The 25,075-nt window shown below is 37.7% G+C and overlaps 1 protein-coding gene across 23 annotated transcripts in view; it reads right to left on the reverse strand.

The window, feature by feature from the left end:
* The window catches only part of RYR2 (ryanodine receptor 2), a 781,807-nt gene that overhangs the window by 150,307 nt on the left and 606,425 nt on the right, over nt 1–25,075 (reverse strand). For 22 of the 23 annotated variants that reach the window (XM_035280524.3, XM_035280523.3, XM_054248004.2 and 19 more), the window contains 5 exons: nt 22,967–23,090; nt 22,203–22,318; nt 18,632–18,696; nt 16,208–16,329; nt 8,737–8,786 (listed from right to left, as the gene is read on the reverse strand). In XM_035280524.3, the coding sequence (XP_035136415.2) occupies nt 8,737–8,786; nt 16,208–16,329; nt 18,632–18,696; nt 22,203–22,318; nt 22,967–23,090 (477 nt within the window). The remainder of the gene's footprint in view (nt 1–8,736; nt 8,787–16,207; nt 16,330–18,631; nt 18,697–22,202; nt 22,319–22,966; nt 23,091–25,075) is intronic. The other variant, XM_054248010.2, reaches the window with a different exon arrangement.

Consider the following 25,075-nt stretch of genomic DNA (forward strand, 5'->3'; position numbering starts at 1 on the left):
AGGCTGGGATTTTGGTTTGCTTTCTTCCATCCACCTAGAATAGTGTCTGACATACAGCAGGCCCTTAAAACATTTGTGGACTGACTGTGGGATGTAAGAAGAGTAGGAAACGGCACCAGTGGCCAGACATTCTGCAGGTTGACTGAAACTGTGTACTGGGAATATGAAATTTCTGTGACTGATAAAGGAATAAATTATAAACTCCACAAATTTTTACATTTTGGTAGACCCCTTTTAGACACAGCACAACTTTAAATAGAAACATCTCTATGTAAAAAATGGAGGGAAACGAACTGTGGATGCAGAAAAAGTTGAGTCTTCAGTATTTTAATTTACAGGCTAAGCAAAAGTGTCAATCCCATTAGCACGTGATGATTAGTCTCAAAGAGATAAAGCATGCAGTAAGGCTTTTAAATAAAATAACAGATTAAATATTGCCCTTCTTAAAGCTATCCAGATTACCATAATCAGAAATGTCAATCTCAGTATTAGCAAGAACAGGAAGGGCCAGTAGAGTATTTATAAGATGATAAAAGTTTAAGGTGGCTACTGGATTTTATGTACTTAAGTTTATGTAATTGCTTCATTGCTCTAGGTGGTGTAAAAAAAAATTGATACTTTTCAACTCACAGTATTTCAAGGACCCAGTTACTTCTCTTGTCCTCAAATACATACCTCTCATCACCTCTAAACACTTAGGGAAACACAGATTGCCTATTTGTCCTTAAGATTGTGTATTTGTAACCGTACAACAAGGTGTGTATAAACATAAAAAGTACATAATTAAAATAACAACTTAGCCTGAGTCCAATAACAATAGAGACAACATTGAGTTTAAAAAAAAAAACTGTCATATACAACTCTCTAAATAATAAAAACAAAATTACATAATACAAATATAAATAATTTTTGCATATTAATCCCAAATTTTGTTCTGTGGTCTTTTAATAAAGTTTCTATGACTAAGGAGTTCTCAATGTTATCTCAAATTTGACGTATCATATACTAGTTCTATTTTATAATCTGATACACTGAGGATCCACAGGACGTTGACTTCTCTTTCTTCTGGAAACAGTGATGGCAGTCATTCTACTTTTCATTCTTCTCTACTTTTGTAATATTGTATTCTTTTTTCTTAAGAAATGTTTAATCTTGGCAGAATTCTATTAATAATGTGAAATACCATTATGCCAGAAGATATAAATTTCTCTCACAATGATGAGAGAATAGAGAGAAACTGAAGAGTGTCAATGACTTTGTTATTTCTGAAGTCTATAATATTGAAAAGAGTAAAATTATTGGTTCCCTAATTTGGTGAGAAGTTTTAGTCAAACTGAGGACACAGGCTGAATAACTACATATTCTATTCATTTCTCCCAAAGCCAGGAAATTCTCCCATAGTGCTAGCTCAACTGAAAGAATTATCTGTATTGCTCTAATACTATGTATACTTTATTACTTTCACTATAGGCATCCGATTCCAATATTTCTGAACTCATTTCTCTATAAAAATGAGATTTTTTTACAATATAATAAGTTAAATCTAGGAAATAGTTGTTTTGCTATGCATATTGTCACAGTACTACAGAAGTTTTAAATTAGAGAAAGATCTCAGCGATCCTCCAGTTATGAATAACAAGGATAAGAAAACAGTGATAGATTATGCACGATTGAGCCATTAAATTCTCAACTTAATGGCACACTGAATCCTCAAGTGTTTCTATCCTCAGTGATTCTGGGAACTTTAAGTATTTTTCCTTTCATTACATGTGTCCTACCAAACAAACAGAAGCACAATCTGAACCTTGCTAGAGATAATAAAAACCTATTAATTTTCTAATATAATAACTGCTGAGATGAGACAGCAATCATCATTTAAATATGTCTGCGTTTTTAGGGAGAGATATTAGAAGTTTCCACATAAACTTAATCCACTAATTTGTTGATTAAGGAGAAATAAGAGTTGATAGAATCCACTGTAGTACTTTACTTAGTATCTACTTTTAAAACTCTTCCAAACATAACATTAAGATTTATGCAACTGGTCCAAATTAGACATACTCACCTGGAAAAAAACTGAATATTTTAACAACAGGTACTGTTTCATTTTAAACATATTATAATATTTATCTTGTTTAATACTCCTGTAACATTGGAGTTGTATTACTATGTTATATTTTGGGTTCTAAGTCAACACAGAAGAAGTGTTGCAATATTATGCGCATCATATTACAAAATGCTGGCTTTGTTGCTGGTATTCCTAGATGTACCTATGTCACTAATTCAGAAATTCTCCATAACTCTGAGGAGTGTCCAGGTCATTTAACATCTCACTAGGATGTTAAAAAGGTACCAGAAAACTGAAAGGTAGGAAAGGCCTATAAGTGATAAATCTTTTGTGCCAGTCTTTTCAAATAGTTCCTGGAACTGAAAAAAAAATCATTGTTGAGGAGTTTCATGATCTTATTATTTAAAGGGTCATTAATTATGTGTTATTTTCTTTTCAGTGGAAGTGGCCTAAGTGTTTTCATGGACCTCTTAAGGAATAAGGGAAAAAAACATGATTCTCACAAATTGTAGGATAATTAGGTACTACGTTTTTCTTAATAATCTCTTAAGAAAAATAAACAAAGGAAAGCTTGTGTCATTCGTGAATGTAAGAAAATTTCTAAGTTCTTAGCACTTGTCTCAGAGAAAGTCTCTGCTAACTTATCCACCTTCTCTACTAGACTGTAGGCTTCTTGAAGGCTGGACCTGGTTGGCTCATTCATTCATTCATCATATAATCATAAAATACCTACTGTGTGCCAGACTTCCTGCTAGGCACTGAGGATGCTACAGTACAGAGCTGAGAGTTGTTGCGACAGAGATGTTAATCTGGTAAGCACACCTTCAGTGATACGGAGGAAAAGTACAAGGGGCCAGAGACTGTTACAATAGAGAGAGGAGGGAGTATTATCAGGGAGATCAGGGAAGCTTTTCCTGAGAGAGTAGTATTTGGATTGAAGTCTGAAGGATGGATAGTTGGTTATGAGTGTGAAGGACTGAGGAGATGAGCGTATGGATGGGGGTCATTCACTCGGGCAATAATTACAGCACGTGCAAAAACCCTGGGTAGAAAGGAATCTAACGTATTCAAGAGGCAGAGAGAAAGCCAAGGAAGCTGAAGGAGAGTAGTGAGTAGGAGAGGCCACGCTGGGACATGCACATGGAATGGCCCGTGAGGAATGGAGTGTGAAACACGAACATGGCTAGGTTAAGAAATCTTCCTGTTCCAAAGACATGGCAAGAAACTGAATATGCAGGAGTGTGATGGGAGAAGTGTGCTTTGAGAAGATTCGATAAGATCATGGTGGAACACAGTTGAGAGAGGCAGAAGGGGATTCAAAGAGAATGGTTGGTATGCTCCTGGAGTAGTACAAGCAAAAGATGTTTGCATATTGCTCTGGGTTCAGGAGTGGAAAGAGAAATAAATCCATTTTCCTAGCCTTGTATCTTAAGCATATGCCTTTCACATAGCAGACATACATGTTTATTGAATGGATGCATAAAATGAGTATCACTAAGGCATTAGATTTCTTTTCACATGTAAAAAGAAAGGCTTTAAGGAGCTCTGATGTGCACTACCTGGGCCACCATCACTATTACTGTTGGAGTCTTAGTTATCAGATGCTGCTTCCTCTAAAAACAGTTGAAAGATTCTAACAATGTAATGGAAGGGCTTGTGTATCCTCTAACTGCCTTGAAATTCATAATAAGAATTTCTCTGTAGCAAAAGTCAGGGGAAACTCTGGAAATAAAAGCACTATTTCTTTTTTTTTGTTGTTATTGTTGAGATGGAGTCTCACTCTGTCACCAGGCTGGAGTGCAATGGTGCGATCTCGGCTCACTGCAACCTCCAACTCTCTGGTTCAAGCGATTCTCCTGTCTCAGCTTCCCAAGTAGCTGGCATTACAGGCACGTGCTACCACACCCAGCTAATTTTTGTATTTTTAGTAGAGACGGGGTTTCACCAAGTTGCCCAGGATGGTCTGGATCTCCTGACCTCATGATCTGCCCTCCTTGGCCTCCCAAAGTGCTGGGATAACAGGCATGGCCACTGTGCCCGGCCTAAAAGCACTATTTCTTTAGTCAACATTTGGTCCTTGAAAATGGAAAACGATATGGATATCACTTGTCAACCTGCCTACATCCTATTCATATCCTACCTGGATTTCCAAAATTTATCATGTGTGCCAACTTACACTCACTACAAGCATTTCAGAATTCAAACAGGCAAGCCTATATGTAAACAAGACGCTACTTTCTTTTTTTTTCATTCCATAAGGTATTCTAATTGATTCATCAGAATTCTGTGAGCAATACGGCTTGTCTTCCTTTTTATAACCCTTAACTTTTTAAACACAAAATAAAATTGTTTAAACACCTCAAAGAGAATAGATGAGGCATAAAAACACTGTATCTTAATTCTTGGATAGTGTCCATCAATGGAGAAGACATATTTTAAAGTAGATAACAGATAAAAAATATAAAAGTCTAAGTTTTGAGAATCCTGACTTCATATGTCAGAAAAATATTTCCAGCACAGGTGAGGTTTGGAGATATGATTACAATGGAGCAGCCAACCTACAATAAATATTCCATTACCCATCAAACTCTGCTCACCATAATTACTGCCACCAGAACAAGTACTGTGTCTCTTCATTTATTTTAATGCTCTTGTCTTGTCTCCAGTTTCTGACATAATTCAAGTCAACATGTATCTTTCTGCATCCTTACCTTTGCTGATCATCACGAACCTCCCATATTTTCTTGTTACCCTCAACTTTCAATTCTGCCTTAATTTACTCTTTGGTTTAGGTCATGAAAAAAATCTTTAAACCAAGATAGTACAGAAAATATGATTTGATAATCAATCCATTTCCTGCCAGAATTCAAGAAAATGATTAAAGGTAGAGTGAAAAAAATAAATTAATATGACCATATACAAACAAACACTGAATATATGCTATTGGATTTCTCCATTTGGAAAAATCCACATTGGCATAGCTGATAAATCAAAAAATAAATAGTTGGGTTATAACATTTCTGATTCGTTCTGGAAATGGGTGGATTATAGAGGCTGTATTGTTAGTATTTTTGTGTGAGCATGGTGCACTGTCGGCTCACTGCAACTTCTGCCCCCCAGGCTCAAACAATCCTCCCACCCAGGCTCCTGAGTAGCTGGGACCACAGGTGTGTACCATCACTCTTGGCTAGTTTTTTATATTCTTATTTGAGATGAGGTCTTACCAAGTTGCCCAGGCTGGTCTTGAACTCCTGACCTCAAGGGATCTGCCCACCTTGGCCTCCCAAAGTGTTGAGATTCCAGGTGTGAGCCACAGCATCTGGCCCCGTGTGTGTATTTTAAATGGCCGACTCTCCTAGTTAAGTTTGTATGTAATTTATGTAAATAAAACATAAAAAGCTTTAGATAAATAAATAAAATCTAGTAATTCTTAAGTCTAGAAACATCTTATATGTGAAAACTATAAGGTTACACTTTACATAGCACTTTCACATAAACTGTTTCACACAAAATAGATCTCTAGGTTTATTAGGTATTTTAGCCCACTTTAACAACGAAAAAATGCGTGTTCAGAGACTTTAAGTCCCTCATCCAAATAATGCTGGTTGAGTTAGAAACACAAGACTTACAGCTAGGTTTTCTGATTTCAAACCGGCTGTTCACTCCGGGATGTCATATTGGCATCTAAAGCCCATAATATGCGCAGTTTAAACGCTATCCCCATACCCATATTATGTGAAGCTTAAATGCTTAAGACTTAAAAGATTCAGCTGGGTGCAGAGGCTCACGCCTGTAATCACAGCACTTTGGGAGGCCTAGCGGGGTGGATCACCTGAGGTCAGGAGTTTGAGCCTGGCTAAACTGGTGAAACCCTGCTTCTACTAAAAATATAAAAAATTAGCCGTGCGTGGTGGTGTGCGCCTGTAATCCCAGTTATTCGGGAAGCTGAGGCAAGAGAATCGCTTGAACCCGGGAGTGGAGGTTGCAGTGAGGCGAGATCGTGCCACCATACTCCAGTTTGGTGGGCAACAAGAGAGAAACTCTGTCTCAAAATCAAACAAACAAACAAATAAAAGACTTAAAGACTAATAATCTGGCAAGTCTGTACTAGAATATGTTTGATTAATAAAGGCTTCTTGAAGTTTATATTTTATAGGCAAATATCAAAGCAAATTTGAAACAATTACATATACTTTAATATAAAAATGCACAAAAATACACTTTGAGATGTAACAAAACACCTATCAGGTCTCCAATATATTTACCTTAAAAATAAAAATAGTAGTATTAGAAGGCGAAGGCATGAAACCACAATGTCTAATTGAAATATAGGATCACACAGGGAAGGAATTAATGCTAAGGTATCGTTTTTCTCCCCTAACAAGTATGACAAACTGTATTATGCATCTGTCGTCAATGACCAAACTTAAGTGATATATTCAAAACGAAAAATGGAGTATCAAGGAGCACCCAAACGAATCCATAGAATGGAAGTCCACATACAGTTGGGATGGGCATAATTTGAAAAATGACACAAGGGATTCTCTGGCATACCGGAAATGTTCTATGCCTTGGCCTGAGCAATGATTAAATAGTTGCATATGTATATAAATTTTCATCAAGTTGTTCTTTTAGTTGCTTGTATTAGAGACAGGGTTTTGCTCTGTTTCCTAGGTTAGAGTACAGTGGTATGATCATAGCTCATGGCTGCCACAAATTTCTGGGCTCAAGTGATCCTTCATCTCAGCCTCCTGTGTAGCTAAGATTACAGGTGTGTGCTACTGCACCTGGATAATTAATTATTTTTTTTGTCAAAGAGATAAGGTCTTGCTATGTTGCCCTGGCTAGTCTTGAACTCCTAACCTCAAGTGATTCTCTCACCATGATGTCCCAAAGTGCTGGGATACAGGCATGAGCCACCACACCTAGCCTAGATGTTCTTAAGATTTGTGTGTTTCATGTATGGAATACTTCAAAAAAATATTTAAGGATATTATAGTGAGGTATAACAGGAAACCAAGAATATACAATAAGCAGAAAGTTAGAAATAGCACCATAGAAACTATTATTATGCTCATTTATAAAACTGCAAAACAGCAGCTGAGAAACAGGCCCTTCATCAAAGATATGCATAATTAGATAGTACTTGCTGAGGACAAATGGAGAATATTTGCATCCACTGTTAAAATCCTGCCTGAACAAGCTCATAATTTTTCTCTGTTGAAGAGAAGTGAAACAAAAGTCAGTGAACTAGAAATTATTCTGAAGATAACTGCCCCATTGATCTTAAATAACTGAAATATTAATGTAAAAACTCAGGCAATTTTTATGAAATATAAATTTTCATTACCAAATTTAAAAGCATCTTTTTAAATAAATATTTTAAGCTCTGGGGCTTATGTGCAGAACATGCAGGTTTGTTACACAGATATACATGTGCCATGGTGGTTTGCTGTACCCATCAACCCATCATCTACATTAGGTATTTCTCCTATGCCATCCCTCCCCCCACTTCCCACCTCCCAACAGGGCCTGGTATGTAATGCACCCCTCCTTGTGTCCATGTGTTCTCACTGTTCAACACCCACCTATGAGTGAGAACATGCGGTGTTTGGTTTTCTGTTCTTGTGTCAGTTTGCTGAGATTGATGGTTTCCAGCTTATGTTAGATATAACTCTATAAACCAAATATAGCAATAACCTACTATATCCAGAAACTATTATTTCTCAGAAAATATGCGAAGAGCTTATTTGTGCATATGTGTATATACATATGCCCATTCCTCAGTTTAACTGTGACTTTGTAGAAATGATTGAATTTTTTTAATCCTTAGCTTTTCCTGTAAATAGAACTGAACTTATAATACCTCTACCAATACATTAAATGTTTTATTACTAAAATTACCCCCAACATTGTCTCAAAACCTAGAGAGCAAAGGGTTCACATTTTCTTTGGCAGTTTATAAAATCAGATTCAGGGAAGTGTGAAACACAAACTCCACCAGCCACTACAGATTCTAAAGCCCCACGGCAGGGAAAGCCTGCGGAAAGTGAGTGCCCACCCTGCATGGCTGTCCGGAAGCAGGTGCTCTGGAACACGGACTTCAGCTAGGTGAATTCTCAGAAACAAACAAACTGACTCTGGAGTGAGTGGTGCTAGAAAAGCCACTCTTGCCAAGTGAAGCTCCGAAGCTCCTTGGCGCCAGTGTCTTGCCTATGACGTCCCAATGTTTGGAATGTAGTAGACATGCAAATCTGTAGTCAAGAGCATCAGAAAAAGTAAGTGCGGTTTAAAATTTTGATTTATAACAGCTCATTATTTAATCTATCAGAGGTAACCAAACACAAATCCAGGGGCCTGGTTTTGTTTTGTTTTTACCGCTGAGATAAAATATGGCGCAGCCTGCCATTTTCATTCATTTGTTCTTTAATAGTAGTCTTTATTTTCAGATATGCTTTGGACTAGTATAAAAAAGATAGAGTCCTCAATTTCACCATACATGATGCTGTTTATGAACAACCTCGAGGACCTTATCTTGGCCTGCAACAACCATGCATGCAGCCATGCAAACATGCATCCATGCAACATAGCAGCACACAACACGGTGCAGAAATGGCAAAGAAAAGCAAGTGATGGCCATGCTGGTATTTTTTCAAGGGTCTCCTTACCAAATAGTGAAATCCTATGCCTGACAAGAACTCCAAGTTTGCAGAATAGGCTGAAGACAAAAGAAAAACAAAAGAGAAAAGGGAAGGGGGGAGGGAAGGTAGAAAACGGGGGGAAATTTAAAAAAAAATAAATAAAAGAAGAAGAAAAAAGAAAAAAAAAAACAGCTGATACATGAGCCGGAAAAAAGCAACATGATGTCACGCAGAAAGAATCAATTCTCTGAGCAGAATGTGGAGTACAGGTCTTAAAGAAAGAGTCTTTGAGTGCATATCCTTAACAAACATGGTTAAAAAAAGCACGGATTATAAGAAACCAAAAAAAAATTGAAAGCAAAGCTAATTAATATAAAAGCAACCTATATGAACCCCACAAAAATATAACTACTGAAAACCACAAGGAAAAAATTTGGTTTAATCTCCCCAAATGCACCACTGAAACTCTAGATTTAAATATAAATATATATATATGGACATTATTTTACAACCGAAGTATGGTGCTTTGGGCATACAATGTTCCTTTAAGTTTTAATATGTTTTATTATTTGAAATCTCCTTCTTCCCCAACCTTGATCACACTCCTTACAGAACATAAGCATCCAGTGGATTTGCATACAGTAAAGTAGGAACAGAATGTGAGCAACTGATAATCACTCAGAGGAAAGCATTATAGATGTTATAACTTAAAGACTCTGAATGCCAATGATAAGTTAAGTATATTTCTTATCTGCTCCAGAGCAGGTTCCTATGTCTTTGTGTCCTTCATGACAATTAGCAAAGAGTCATTCCAAATAATGGCAGCCCACATTCAGCCTGACAAAGCTGAGATCCACTAACTCTCAGATCAGACCCTTGAACCTGGGAGATCCTTGCTATTTGTCCTTTCTTTTCACCAAGCCTCAGTTGGGTGGGATCCTCGCAGGTTCCTATTTTGAGAGATACCCTTCACTCACTTCCATGCTATACTCCTGTCTACCCATCCCTCAAAATTCAGCTCAGAATGAGTTTATTTTAAGAAACCAGCGTTTGGACATCCAGCCCCCCTTTACCGCTCACAACCCAGGCTGCAAGAGGTCCCCGTCCAGCTGCTCCCAGGGGCCATTTGCAAATCTCTACCAATGCAAGTGACATTACTTTCACATCTACCCACACTCTTCTCAGTTCTCAGAGAGCACAGGCTCTACCCAGCCAGCGCTTACCAAAAACACTCTAACCCTGAAGATGCCTTTGTATAGAACCACCCACACTCAGCTTGATTTTTCCCAATAATGAGAACAGCTAAGTCCTCACTGACCATGTTCTCTTGCAAAGCTCTGTATTATCAGCTGAGCTCAAATGTACAGCTCCCCAGGGCTCGGGATACAGACCAGCCATGGAATAACATGAAAGTGGCTGACCCATGGCAGGATGGGAAGAGAGGGCAGAGAAGGTAACATTTGTGAGGCTGACCTCTTTTACACTAAGTTTTAGCCATCATCCCTCACTTCCGTAACAATGTGGATTCACGTATTTGATGAACATTATATAGGGGTATATTGTAGCTTTTCCAAGAAAGCGTTCATCTATAAATGTCTGAGTGAATATGAGGCTTTGGTGAATTTCTTATCAGAACAAAATGTTTTTAAAACAATGATCAATTCAAGTGGCTACTAGACATAAGATTACACATGAGGCCCTTGACCTGCATTATTTATCTTTGTGCTATAATTTTAAGACAATAAAACAGGAGAAACTTTGTCCAGATGCCCTTATTTACTGAGCTAGATGGCTGATGGCTACACATGCTAACTCAGCAAGGGTCTGCCTTTGTCTGTAGAGAATAATTCAGCTTAGAATTGGACACGCTTTAGATCCCTGTACTCCAATCTATTTTAAGTCATGCATTTTACCTATTGCTGTCTGGTATCCAGAGTGAAACATTTTGAGATATTCCTGATGAAGCAGAATTTATAATGCTGCGTTTAGGTTTTGTCCAATTAATCCAAGCCTAGGGTGCTTTGCTGTAATAGCAGACTGCTCTATATCCCATTTACCAATGTATAGGTAATGCCTAAAAGTCTGCCAGAGAAAAATGACTTGACAATCTCTGCTGATTCCTTACCACATGTGCCACCAGAGAGAAATACAGATACAGAAGGCAAGGTCCTCAAAGAAGGCAAATCATATTTTTTCCTCTGCTATGCAATCTACTCTCAGGGCATGTACTCACACAAACTATAAGAATTAATTATTATAAGCTTTGGCCTATACTTTCTCTAAAAAATATTTTCTATAATACTGTTGTCCCCTTTCTCGGAGAATGTTGTCCTGTTATTACCAATATTCTCCAGAATTTATAAGGCATCAACTTCTTCAGCATTTCCTCACTGCCTTGTACTAAAACACTCCTTGGACGTTCGCCAATGCCCCTAATCCGCAAGGATAACAACCTTTTCTTTTTTGGAGAGCTCTCAACAGTATTGGGCACTGTTTATTACTTAAATCTTGAAACTCTTGCCCTCCTTGCATTTTGTTTTCCAGTAATTTTTTAAATTGTTGCTTTCTTTCTAATTAATCATTCTTCATGTTCTTCGAAGACCTACTTCTGAAAACCCTGTAAATGTAATAATTCTTCAAACATTGGTATTCCCAAGCTTTTGCCTCGTTCTCCGTTCTCCTTCAGTTTTCTCTACTTTCAGAGCTTCAAGCATTTTATAGATATGTTCAGATAATCCCCAAATATGTCATCTCTTGCTCTAATCTATTAATCCCACGCACTAATATTTCCAATCTGCTAGATTTCTTCAGCTGAATGACCTGCGGGTACCTTCTACTCCAATAAATATCCGACCAAATTTAACCTCTTCTTAGAAACAATTCTTTTTCTTAACTGTGCTGCTTTCTGTTAACGATACCAACGCCGTTCCAACTATCCAGAGTTGAAATTTCAGCCCTAAGTGGACCCCTTTCTACTTGCCGTACTACTCATCACCAAGTCATGCTGACTGTCTCTTCCCCGTCGCCCACACAGCTCCTTGCATCTCTTCTACATTCCCAGCACCCTGCAGATATCTCCACTGACACTCATCACAGCTGCTGGTAGAGGTAGCTCTATATGGATGTGTCTACTTAGCTGTACTTCTAAATTTCTTAAAGTTAGGAATTGTGTTATTGTGTGTGTGTCTTTATCTTCAGGCCTCAGGCAGCATGCCGTACACAGCTGGCATTCAGAAATCAGGCCAGGCGGTGGCTCCTGCTTTTAATCCCAGCACTTTGGGAGGCCAAGGTGGGTGGATCACCTGAGGTCAGGAGTTCAAGATGAGCCTGGCCAACATGGTGAAACACCGTCTCTACTAAAAATACAAAAATATATATATATATGTATATTAGGTGGGCATGGTGGTGGGTGCCTGTAATCCCAGCTACTCAGGAGGCTGGGGCAGGAGAATCGCCTGAATCTGGGAGGCGGAGAGTTGAGATCGTGCTACTGCACTTGAATCTGGGCAACAGGGCAAGACTCTATCTCCAAAAAAATAAAAAGAGGAAGAAGAAAAGACAAGACACATCTGCTAAAGAGATCAGTGGGCAGCACCACCTATTTGAGGCAGCAGTTCCAGTGCTATAGCTTGGGTTGCTGTCTAGGCCTCCGAGTGCCTCCCATGGCCTCCCAGCACTCCTGCTCTCATCAATCATACTTTTACCCAGGCTGTATTTCCCAGAGGGAAGCTGTGATCATTCTTTCACTCAAAAAGTTTCAATGGCTTCTTAGTGTTAATGAATTAGGTTAAAAAAATTGTGATACAATTTTAAAAAGGAAACTCCTAATTCTGACAGTTAATATCCATTACCATCTACCTACCTTTCCCTTAAATTACCAGCTCCTACATTTTATTTATGTTATCTGCATTAAGAAAATATTTCTTTCTTTAATCTCTGACCTACAAATTGTTCAAGATCAAGTTCAACTGGCTTGATTTCCATAAAACTCTCGCCCCTCTATATCCATCCAAGTCGGTCTTACTTTACTTTGAACGCTTTGCATTGCCTGGCTCTCTCTTATTAGGGCTGTACTCACGTTCATGTATTTAGCTATTGCAAAGTATACTCCAGACATGATCGTACCGACCTTAGATACAGCAAATGCTCAATATATAATCATTTCTTGTGCCAGGAAGTATCTAAGCATCAGGAAAACATCAGTTTTTAATTGTGGAAAAGTTAACTTCGACCCACATAACTATTACTACTCACATCTTTTAAACACTTAAAATCACTGTCATCGTGTTTATCATGTGAATGAAGATATGCCTATTCATAGTGGCAGGGCCAGTTTTCTACCTATTAAGTTTATACCCTACCAATATTTTTCTATACATACAAATTAAGTTTTCTCTAAAAATTGGGTTAATACTATGTGAACATATATTTTGTATTTTATCATGATCATTTTCCTAAAGTGTCCCTCATATCCATCCTAATGTTAATGACTGCACACCATTTTGTCCAGACGTGCCATCATTTTTCGTTTCCTTCTTCATTTTTTCATCTATGATTGTTTTTCTCTTTGAGGTTAAATTCTACTTATGTTTGACACTAAAGTACTGTAATAACATAAGTTACTTTTATTATGCACCTGATTTTCTATGCGTTGTAATTTTAAATGGCATATGCTCCTTGTTTTAAATACTAATGGGAGAAGTAAAATTTACCAACCCTTTTTCTATTGGTAGAAGAAAAGCTGAAGATGAAATACAGTCATGCATCGCTTAATGATGGGGATTCAGTCTGAGAAATGCATCATTAGGCAATGTCATTGTTATTCACATAAGAACATGATGTAAGTACATGATAGAATGTACTTACACAAACCTAAATGGAAGAGCCTATTGCTCCGAGGCTACAAACCTGTGCAGCTTGTTTCCGTACTGAATACTGTAGGCAACTGTAACAGAAGGGTATTTGTGTATCTAAACATATCTTTAAAAAAACAGTAAAAATATAGTGTTACAATCTTATGGGGCCACTGTCATATATGCCGTTCAAAGTTAACGGAAATGTTGTTATGCGGTGCATGATTGTAATTAAAAACATTCTGGTGCAGTGCCATTAGAGAGAGGGTAGGCTAGAGGTAGTCTACAGCCCCAAAGGGACATCAGCTGAGGCTAGCACAAAACAGCGATGTACGTCTGATTTATTCTATGAGGGATACAGAATTGGTCAAGGAAAACAGGCCAATTTTCTTTTTGGGTGTATAATTCCATGAAATTTTTCCAACTTTATAGAGGTATACTTAACAAATAAAAATCATATATATTCAGCACACAATTGGATGTGTTGATATATGCATAGTTTGTGCTCAGTGAATAGTTCTACGGGTAAGGCTGAAATTGAATGGAGAGAATAAAACACAGATAAGAGAGGAAGAAAATAGCAGAATTTGCATCAATTTATTGGAGTTTTTCTCTATTTTCTCTGATTTTATTTTATCTTTATGTAACTGAGTGATATCTAGACAAACAACATCTCCTGAGAGCAAAGTTCCTATTAAAAAAGTCTTAACAGGCTGGGCGAGGAGGCTCACACCTATAATCCCAGCACTTTGGGAGGCTGAGGTTGGAGGATCATAAGGTCAGGAGTTCAAGACCAGCCTGGCCAACATGGTAAAACCCCACCTCTACTAAAAATACAAAAAAAAATTAGCCAGGCATGATGGCGCGCACCTGTAATCCCAGCTACTTGGGAGTCTGAGGCAGGAGAATTGCTTGAACCAGGGAGGCAGAGGGTGCAGTGAGCGGAGACCGCACCATTGCACTCCAGCCTGCACAACAGAGAAAGACTCTGTTTTTTTTTTTTAAAAAAAAAGGCTAACAGATTCAGAGAGGAGTAGGAGACTTCAAGGTGTCCTCAATTTCATGACGTTTAAGGGTAACTTGGTGCCTTGGGATATTCTAGCTACTTGAGTGTACTCTTAATTCACAGGGGGATACTGGCTCAGAGTGATGGGTGCGTGGGCATATGAAATTATGAGGGAGGAGCTGCTCTGCTTCCAGTGAAGGTGGGAAGGAAGGTCATGTCCAAGTGGGAAGGGGTGGAAATTTGTATCTTGGAAAGTAACTACATTGCCTCTCTCCCTGTGGCAGCAGTTCGTGGAAACAAAGTATGCCACTGGGATGGATTCCGCTGCTATTTTAACTATAATCCATTTTATCAACTTCATAGGAAAATGATCATTTAAAGAAGTTTGAGGACATGTGTTATACTGTTGCAATTCCATATCACATGACTGGCCACTTACTACTTGGTAAAATAGACAGTAAGAGATGAACTGAAACTTCTATTCCAGTTGCATTCCCCAATGTTACGCAGTGCAGCAATCTTACTTCTCCACCCTCTCATGGAGGCTGTATGCATTCTCATCTCACTCTGTCTAACAGGTGGAGACCATACTGCTATTCAGCATAGCATTAATGTCAAGTCCGAGGAAAGCCTATATTTTCTCCACTGTTCTGCTTTATACCATTTATTCAGTTTTATAGAAATTTTGTTCCAGCACAATCTAAAAACTTGGTATGGACTTTTGGGCAATGTAATAATAGAGAAGTAAACCTGTTCCATAACTGATTCTCGTGTATATTAAATTCTAGCAGAATTTGAGCAAAAGGACCTGATATCCCCAGCAGAATCACAAGTCCATAAAGAATATTTTAAACAGAAATGAAAAAGCAATGCTAAGAAGGGAAGCCTTTAGAAATTATGTATGTATCTCTACTTCATTTTCTTCCAGCACTGGCCATTTTTTTTTCTAGACAGAGTCTCACTCTGCTGCCCATGCTGGAGTGCAATGGCATGGTCTCTGCTCACTGCAACCTCCACCTCCTGGGTTCAAGTGATTCTCCTGCCTCTGTCTCCCAAGTAGCTGGGATTACAGGTACCCACCACCACACGTGGCTAATTTTTCTATTTTTAGTAGAGACAGGGTTTCACCATGTTAGTCAGGGTGGTCTCAAACTCCTGATCTCGTGATCCACCCACCTCGGCCTCTCAAAGTGCTGAGATTACAGGTGTGAGCCACCACACCCAGCCAATTATTTTTTTAACAAAATTTGTATATGTTGGATTTTGTCCTGAACGATAAAGGCTGGCAAGAACATCAGATTTGTGGAAATGTTGAAGAAACAAATATCAAAAGTACCATTTATCACAAATACTGATATGGTGATGCATGTCCAGCCTCTATGTGTAGATTCTGAAATGAGTGACATTTCATCCTTCTATCCAGCATTAGATTTAGCAGCAAAAGATAAAGAAACTTGACATCTAGAACACATATCTTAACTTGTAGAAACTGTCTTCATCTAGTGTTTGTTTCCATGAAGACATGGGCCAGGAAAATGGGAGGATACTCTCTGTACGGTCCCACCTCAAGGTCCGCAGGTTCTCTGCAATGCATACACACTTAAGTCATACAACAGTGTTTATTTTTATAGCTCTTTACCTAGTCACCATTTCTTTCTCTTTGTTGGAAGCATGTCCTCCAGAGCAGAGAGGTCTGCTTGCTGCAGATAAGAAGTATAAACGATGGTTTTTGAAATACTGATCAATTAAAGGAAGAACGACCTGAAAGAAAGGAAAAGAAGACAGATCTACGTAGTGGAATCTTTCAGGGGGTGAATGAGAGCCAAGGCTTTGGAGCAGTCAGAGTTCTGTTCACATGCAACAAGTGTGCCTCTCTTAAATGTCACTCTCCTGCCTCCAGTTCAGAGCAGGGACAGTGGAGTATTGCAGGATGTGATTATGGGGAACAGAGCAAACTTGCAAGAGTTTGGAAACATTCTCAATATTTTCATATAATACAGTTCAGTGCCCAACAGGTCCCCTAAATAATCCATAACTACCATATGTTGAGTCTCTACTACGTGTGGGAATTGCAACTGATAATAGCAACTGCTCTGTAGGGAGATCCATCATCCCTGCATTATAGGTATTAGAGACACAGAAATGTGTGACTTACTGAAAGTTACATTGCTACCTACTTGCCTACCCAATGTTCTTTTAACCTGGCCTTTCTCAAAGCGCGCTTTCCATTTCTATGCACGTCTCATCCTGATGGCCTTGGGCCAATTCCTCCTCCTCACTCTGTCTGCTCACATCACCTGGCCTTGCACACACCATTCCCTCTGTCTGGTGGTGCTCTTCCCAGAGACACTCTGGTCCTTCTGTATAGATCTCCACTCAGTGGCACTTTGCTGATCTCAACTAGATAAAGTCCCACATTCTACGTGCTGATAACATCATTTGCAATTTTACATTGTATATATGTGACTTTGGATTAAAGTCTCTCTTTCCAGGATCCTATGAGTTACACAAAAACAGGAAACATTTCTGGGCTTGTTTCCCATTATAGCCCTTTCCTGGCCTCCAGAACTGTTAACTGGTCTCTTCTCTTTACCACTGAATCCCTAGTGCTAAGGTCTGCGAAGGGTCCATAGTGAGAACAAGATAGGTACTACCATTATTCAAACTCAAGTCTATCTAAATATACTTCTTTTCCCTACCATGTGGCATAGCATAGTTATATATAATGGGGACTAGACCAGTTTTTATTGCTCTTCCTCGACAGTCGGGACATTGCCTGAATTTAGTGACTGGCACATAGTAGGTACTCAATATGGTAAATGAATGAATTACGGACTTAGTAGAAATTAAGCCACTGTAAGCATCTGTAAACAGAATCACTAAGGGGTGCTGAGTATAGTCAACACAAGAATATGCTTTAAAGGGATAATTAGAGGCCATGAATACAGCACTCTGATAATTGGCTATCAAGAAAGATTACCATCTCAGAGACTGAAGATATATATATGCGAATCTATCAATTAAACAATTGCTGACTATGTGCACCCCAGGACAAACTTTGGATCCTCAAATGAGTAGAACAGACTCTGAGTGCTACATTGAATGGGAAGAAAAGACAACAGAAATCTGTTTTACAGTAAATAACACAATACTGAAAACATACTAAGCCAAAAGTTCATTAATCAACAAGCATGCTATTTTAAAGTCCACAAAAGTTGTATTGATAGCAAAACTATCGGTAATAGTCACTGAAAGCAAGTACTTTAAATGTAAGTATAGACAACAATAATTAGGCCTTAGGCTTACCGCAAGTTATCCTAAACAGGAAAGCTTACCCAGGGGCACTGTACATTCATGACAGTCCCTGCACGGAGCCTAATGCCTGACCCAGACCAGACACACAGTAAATACTGAGTAAATGAATTAAAATTTTGGAGACTTTTTAACTCTTCGTGTCCATCCCTTTTTGGCTGAAAAAAGTGATGAATTTTCCAGTAATATAGCAAATTCCTGATAAATCCTTATAAAATGAAATAAATAACAGCAATGGGATATACTCGGTATATAAACAATTTATCCTCTCTGATCTTCTGTAAAATGGGTAGGACTAAGGTCCCACAATAAGGATTCTATACTAAATGTTCTTACAATGTACCCATTTATGAATTACCTAATACCTTTCCTATTTATAAAAGAAATTTCCAACTAGAAATTTTAAATCATTACACTATCCAAATAGAAAATATCCTAATATCTAAGATCCAAATACCTAAAAAACAGATATTTTTATTCTATATCACATGATAAAACCAAAAAACTGCAAACTGAATTAAACCTCAGAGAGAATGAAGTCATCTGAAGAAGGAATATGGTGTGGAATGCAGAGTTAAAGTCTGACCAGGTACGCTGGGAAGATGATTCATGCTTTTCATGCCACAGAATATTTACGTGCAGTAAAATACACATTTGTGGACAAGTATGTTCTGAAAAGGGCAACGATCTAATGAGTATAGTATGTAAACAAACATATTGAAGCAAAAACAAGATAGACTGTATACTGTACTTTTGCAAAGAACTTGATTTCTTGTTCATAAGGGAAATGTTCTCCTTTGCCTCTGCTGCCACCATCTGTAGATGTGAAGAGTTTTTAGGTAAATGCGGCACTTGAAACATCGCAAGATATTCATCTATAACACAAAGGTTAGAAAACACTGCAACATGTATTATCCCACTAAACTGAATGTAAAAAGCCAACCAAAACTATAAAGGCAAATAGTGTCACCAACAATAAAAGAATTTTTAAATATCCAAATCTACATTTCAAAAGCTGTTGAGGACAAACCATAGCTGTGGTTAGAAACACAAACACATTTGTGTAGCTTTGAGATCTTATTGACACGGAGAGGGGAAAATGGAATAAAATCAAGTAAAAAACTCTCATCTTCAGTACCCTTTAAGAAAAGAAGCTCACTGGGGAGAGGAAAGTGAGTGTAAATTAAATAAACATCATTGGTTAGATATTAACCCTGGCCTCTGATAATAAAGATAACCTCTTGGTGTGACTGAAAGTTACAGCTTCTCATTTTAACATACAAACTAAAAAAACTGCAGGCCGTCAGGATCCACGATGAGGAGGAGGAAAGCAATTTTTTAATATTAGGTTGGCAAATTATTATTCCACTAAAGAATAAAGAAATTTTGACCTGTGTCAAAGGTAATTTCCATAAGCGAAGCAGAAACTCCCATGTTTTCCCCATGGTTTAGAAAATGATTCAAGGTCAAGAATTGATTAACCTAATACATTTAGCTTAGAAGGTGGCCTTTCTTACCTCCTTCATGCATATGGAAAGATTCATGCATATGTTAATAGGCGGGGTAATAATAAACTATAATAACCATCTGCAAAACATATTGGAGAGCTAAAAAACTCAGAATTGGTATCAGGTTTTAGTAAAATTTGTAAGCAGAGTTTCCAGATATTTAAAAACCACTCTGACTTTTCCTTGAAAAAGTTATTTTGCACAAATAAAAATAAAAATAACTTGAGATAATAGTTTATCAAAACTATTTTGTTTTGATATTTGTATTTAGACAAAAATACAAAATAATTTTTAGGGAATTCAGGCAATTATTTTGTAATTTCAGAATGCTCTCCCCATGAACATGTAAAAGGAAATTTTGGGTTTTTTTTTTTTTTTTTGGAGAAAGAGTTTTGCTCCTGTTGCCCAGGCTGGAGTGCAATGGTGCGATCTTGGCTCACCACAACCTCCGCCTCCCGGGTTCAAGTGATTCTCCTTCCTCAGTCTCCCGAGTAGCTGGGATTACAGGCATGCACCACCATGCCTGGCTAATTTTGTATTTTTAGTAGAGACAGGGTTTCTCCATGCTGGTCAGGCTGGTGTCAAACTCTCAATCTCAGATGATCCACCTTGGACTCCCTAAATGCTGGGATTATGGGCATGAGCCATGCACCCAGACAAAAATTGTGGTTTTTTAACACTTGCAAATGTAATTTGCACGCCACTTTGGCATCTGAATCTCTTTTAAGCACATTATGCAAAATGGCTGGATTCATATAAGAGACTTTCTCATATAATATTATATCAAGACAAAATTTTGTATACAGCCAAATCTGCTAATATTGCAATGAGTAGGAAATGTCTTTTACTACATCCTTTAAAAAATGCTTATATGCAAAATGTGAAAAAGATTTGGAGGGAATACAATCTATGGTATAATACAAAAATTATAAAAAGGCATATGCATATTTTTACTACCACAATTAACTTAGGTCTAGGAATGACCACATTAGAGACATGCTGCAAAGTCACTACAGTAAGGGAGAAAGGGAGAAGGCGATATAGCAGTTTCTCAGGCGAGAACAACAAAAGAGGGAAATTAAAATAAACATGATATTGACAATCACAGCTCTATCTGCTTCTCTAACAGCGTTCTTGTACCTAATTTGCCCTGGCAAAGCCATCTGAAAACAGTACGTATAACACCAGAAACTGTGAAAATGTAATTTGGTTGGGCTCTGTCATTGTAGCCTCCTTTCTCTCCAGTGTTTTGTTTATAAGACCCTCTACTCTATGGAAAGAATGAAATGCGTCAAGTGGGTGAATGTCCCCTGGAGTGAGATTCTCACCACCCCTATATATGAAAACTGTACTAGGGAGTTTATTCAGAAATGTGAATAAAGTGTGAATAATACCTAAACACATTTCTTCCCTTCAAATTTGTGTTTGTATTCTCCAATGTGAGGGTAAAAAACAAACAACTTTCTTGTTCCTTTGATGACTCTTTCTTTCTCTGTCCTTTGCTTCTCCAAAAACAAGACTGGATATTAGAGTTGCTATCCATATCGGAACCTTTCAAATGTGGATCAGAAATTGCAATATTTAGATTTGTGTGTAAAAGCTTCAATAATTCACCCCTACCTCATTTTTGTTCTTGTGTTAAATTTCATTAATTCAGATCAATTTGGATACATATTAGGATGAGTGCGGAATCATATTTTTTAAAATTGCGAATGAGTCATAGAGAGATTACAGATTATAAATTAGCTTGTAGAGTAAGTTCTTATGAAAAAGATGGCTTCGAAGAGAGCAATAATATAGCATTTGAACTGTAAAGGCAGGTTGAAAGAGAAGTCAATTGTTTATGAGAACAACGCTCAACTGGAAAATCTTTAATCACATTTAGGTTACAAGAGGCCAGAAAGAAGAAAATACCAGAGCTCTAATTTCTACAAACTTTAATCTGATGCTATGCCAGAAACTAGATTTACATCCTAAGAAAAATGGAAGCTAAGGGATCCAAGATAAACAGTCCCAGAGGAAAGGTGGTGAAAGACAAAAGGAGTGGGTGTTAAAGTGAAAACCTTGAGCACAGAAATGGAAGTAAAATAAGCACCAGAGGAGCACACTGGTTTCAAAAGGAAACAAACTGGACTTCCTTATGTCATATTGCCACTCAGTGGCTGGAAGGTGATCTGACATTAACGTGAGCAATTAACAAGCTGAATTTTAATTCAACAATGTGGGAGGATTATAAAATAATGGAAGTGACCAGAGGCTGCTTTGATCATCTGTGCTGAATCTAGGACTTGAAGAATAAGGTTTAAAAAATTCTGAGATGGCACTGGGCCACATGGGGAAGAGGTCTTCCGTTGTACCCTAAGAACATGATAAAGTATTCTGCACTGCAGATACTCTAGTATTAACGTGTTTCCCTACAAAGACTAAATTCGAGGCCTCTACAGTGTTTACAAATTTTGAAAATCCATAGTTTGGGAAGTTTATCTTATGGGTCATTAATTTCATAGGCAAGATTTAACTCTCCCTTAAAATGTTGATGTCCTTCCAATGTATTATTCAAAATGAAAAAAATGAATGCCAATAAACATTAAAGAGAACATTTTATATGTTAGATTTTTAAAAGTTCACAAACTTGACTCACTCTGCAAGAACTTGTCAGTATATTGACTGTTGAACTCTACTTAGTAGTACAGCGAAGAGATGGGTTTATACCATCACACATAGCTCAGTGGTCTGTGTCGTTTTACATCCTGATGTTGGAAACATTAAGAACAACAAAAATTGGGCTATCAGCAATGGGACTATGGTACCTACCAAACTCAAGGATGTACTGATGGGCTTCATCCACATAGCGAATGAGTTGTTGGAGGAAACTGTAGGCAAATCGTTTCTCAATAGAAGGCGTGTCCAGTTCCAGGTCCTTAAATCCTCTGGAACAGCAAAAATGAAATATGGAAAGCAATTTGTACAAAGTCTCTTAGAAGGTAAAATTCTGTGTGTGTGTGTAAAGATATACACATACACTATATACACACACACAATGTTTTTATATATGTTTATATCTATACACACATGTTTATATATGTTAATACACATTAACACATTATATAAAACATGTTATATGTTTATATATAACATGTTTATATATGTGTGCATATATATACATGCATATATGTTTTTATATATGTTTACATATATATATTTTTGAAGTTTATCTAATATTCTTGTAGCTCAAGGAAAAAAGATTTAACATATAAAGAATATTTTGCATATGATATGAAGTTTCAGTGAATAACTCTTACTATGCAACAAATGTTGCATTTACAAAAACAGAGTCTGATTTTTTGCCAAGGGATTTTGCCTAAATGATCCTTTTGCCTAAGCAGCAAAAGGAACTCAGACATGTGGCACACAGCTAGGGGTGCTAATATTTCTGATGTGTGTGATTTTAAACATACTAAACAGTAGTTCTAAGATGTAAACGGATCATTGAATTCGTTTGCAGCTTTAAATATGATGGGGATTTTTAAATATTCACTCTTACGAAGAGAGCGTAATCAGGGTATGTGTACTTTTACCTGGATACAGCATATCCATTGATCTGCAAGAACTTGAGGATGTCCTGTGCTTTTTCTCTATCCTTGGCTTTCTCTTTGGCTGTCAGTGTGTCATAGGGAACCAGCAGGGGATGGTTTCCTCCTCCTAAGAGTATGTCAGAACAAGAACACAGCATAGCAGTTTGAAAATAATCTGAGATGAGACACAGATATATAATTGGACCACACTACAAAACTTTTCATATCCTTTAGTAATACATAGAGGATATAAGACTCTTCTGTCTGCCTTTAATGTTTCAATTAATTCAGGAAAATTATTCAAAGAAAGACTGTGCGTATGCCTTCTAAGAGGCAGTTAAAACAGGAATATGCGGCCAGGCGTGGTGGCTCACGACTGTAATCCCAGCACTATGGGAGGCTGAGGTAGGTGGATCATGAGGTCAGGAGTTCGAGACCAGCCTGGCTAACACAGTGAAACCCCCTCTCTACTAAAAATTCAAAAAAAATAGCCAGGCATGGTGGCACACGCCTGTTGTCTCAGCTACTTGGGAGGATGAGGCAGGAGAATCGTTTGACCCTGGTAGGCAGAGGTTACAGTGAGCCGAGATCACGCCACTACACTCCAGCTTGGGTGACAGAGCGAGACTCAGTCTCAAAGAAAAAAACAAACTATGAACATGCATGCATTGGTAACACTGAGTGACAATAATATCTGCATTCATCAATGAGAGGAAGGTAACTGTATTCTCTTCTCTGTTCAAAGCAATTCTGAATGTGGAGAGTGGAAATAAATGCTAAATCATACTTAGCTGGATATGCTTCATTTTCTGCCCCACAGAGAGAAGAGAAAGTCTTAAATATGGAATTTTTATTATATCTCTCAGATCGGAGAGTACTTTGTAGTCACATTATTTATAAATATACAAAACTGTAGGTGGATGTGCTAAATTAAAAGTGGATCACTCTTAATTGTCTAATACTTGACTTTAGAAAATTTGAGCAAGTAAATTTTAGCAAGAGTCTAGATTTCTAGTATACTTATCTTGATAAGAAATATTTACTAAAAGAAGTCTATCAGATTTGAAACTTCTAGAAAATACATAAATTTAAAAACACTAATAAGAAATAAAACCTTTCTAACTTTGTAAATAATGTAAACATTTGAGTTAAAATTTTGCAAAAATTATAAAAATATTTAAACATGCTCTGTTAATTTCAGATGTAAAGATCTGCTACAAAGGATGCTCCTAAGCAGTAGCAGACTGAACAGCATGGTATACCCCACATTTAATGACCGTAAAGCACATGTGGTGAGAACCATTTAACGACCGTAAGCACGTATGGTGAGAACCGCACATTTAACGATCGTAAAGCACGTGTGGTGAGAACCGCACATTTAACGACCGTAAAGCACGTGTGGTGAGAACCGCACATTTAACGACCGTAAAGCACGTGTGGTGAGAACCGCACACTTAACGACCGTAAAGCACGTGTGGTGAGATAGACCGTGTGGGAAACTGAACTACCTTGAAATACAACTTCGAAGGGAATTTCAAGGAAGGGAAACTCCAGGAAGAATAATTGAGAACGAATATTGTTTGAATTATAACAACATATAGCCTATTAAATCAGTTTCCAATACAGTTAGTCAGGAGCTACTGCAACAATCACAAATGTTGGATTTGCCCTACACAATAAATAAGCAAGCAAAGGAGGAAATGTTCTGCTGGCTTTGGCCGAGAGCGCCATCTACAGACATCCAATCACCCGCTGAACTTCATTTAATACCATTAGGTGACACTGTGCTATCGTAAATGCAAGGTAGCGGTTCAAGAACTACCAAGTTAACGAATGCTATAGCAAGGAGTAATCAGTTACTTCACAGTTTATTAATAATACCAAGCATAATACAGGTGTCAGAAGACAATAGTAACAGACACTTGAGAACAGCAAAAGGGTATAGGATATGTTACTCAGTTCAGTAGGAACCAAATCTGACTTCTGTCTTCTTCAAAGATGTAATTTAACAGGACACTTTATTAGGCTACTATAATTAACAATTTATTATGTATTTTCAAATAGCTACAAGAGCAGATTTTGAATACTTCCAACACAAAGAAATGATAAATG

Source organism: Callithrix jacchus, chromosome 19 (assembly GCF_049354715.1).
Source record: "Callithrix jacchus isolate 240 chromosome 19, calJac240_pri, whole genome shotgun sequence".
NCBI lineage: Eukaryota > Metazoa > Chordata > Mammalia > Primates > Cebidae > Callithrix > Callithrix jacchus.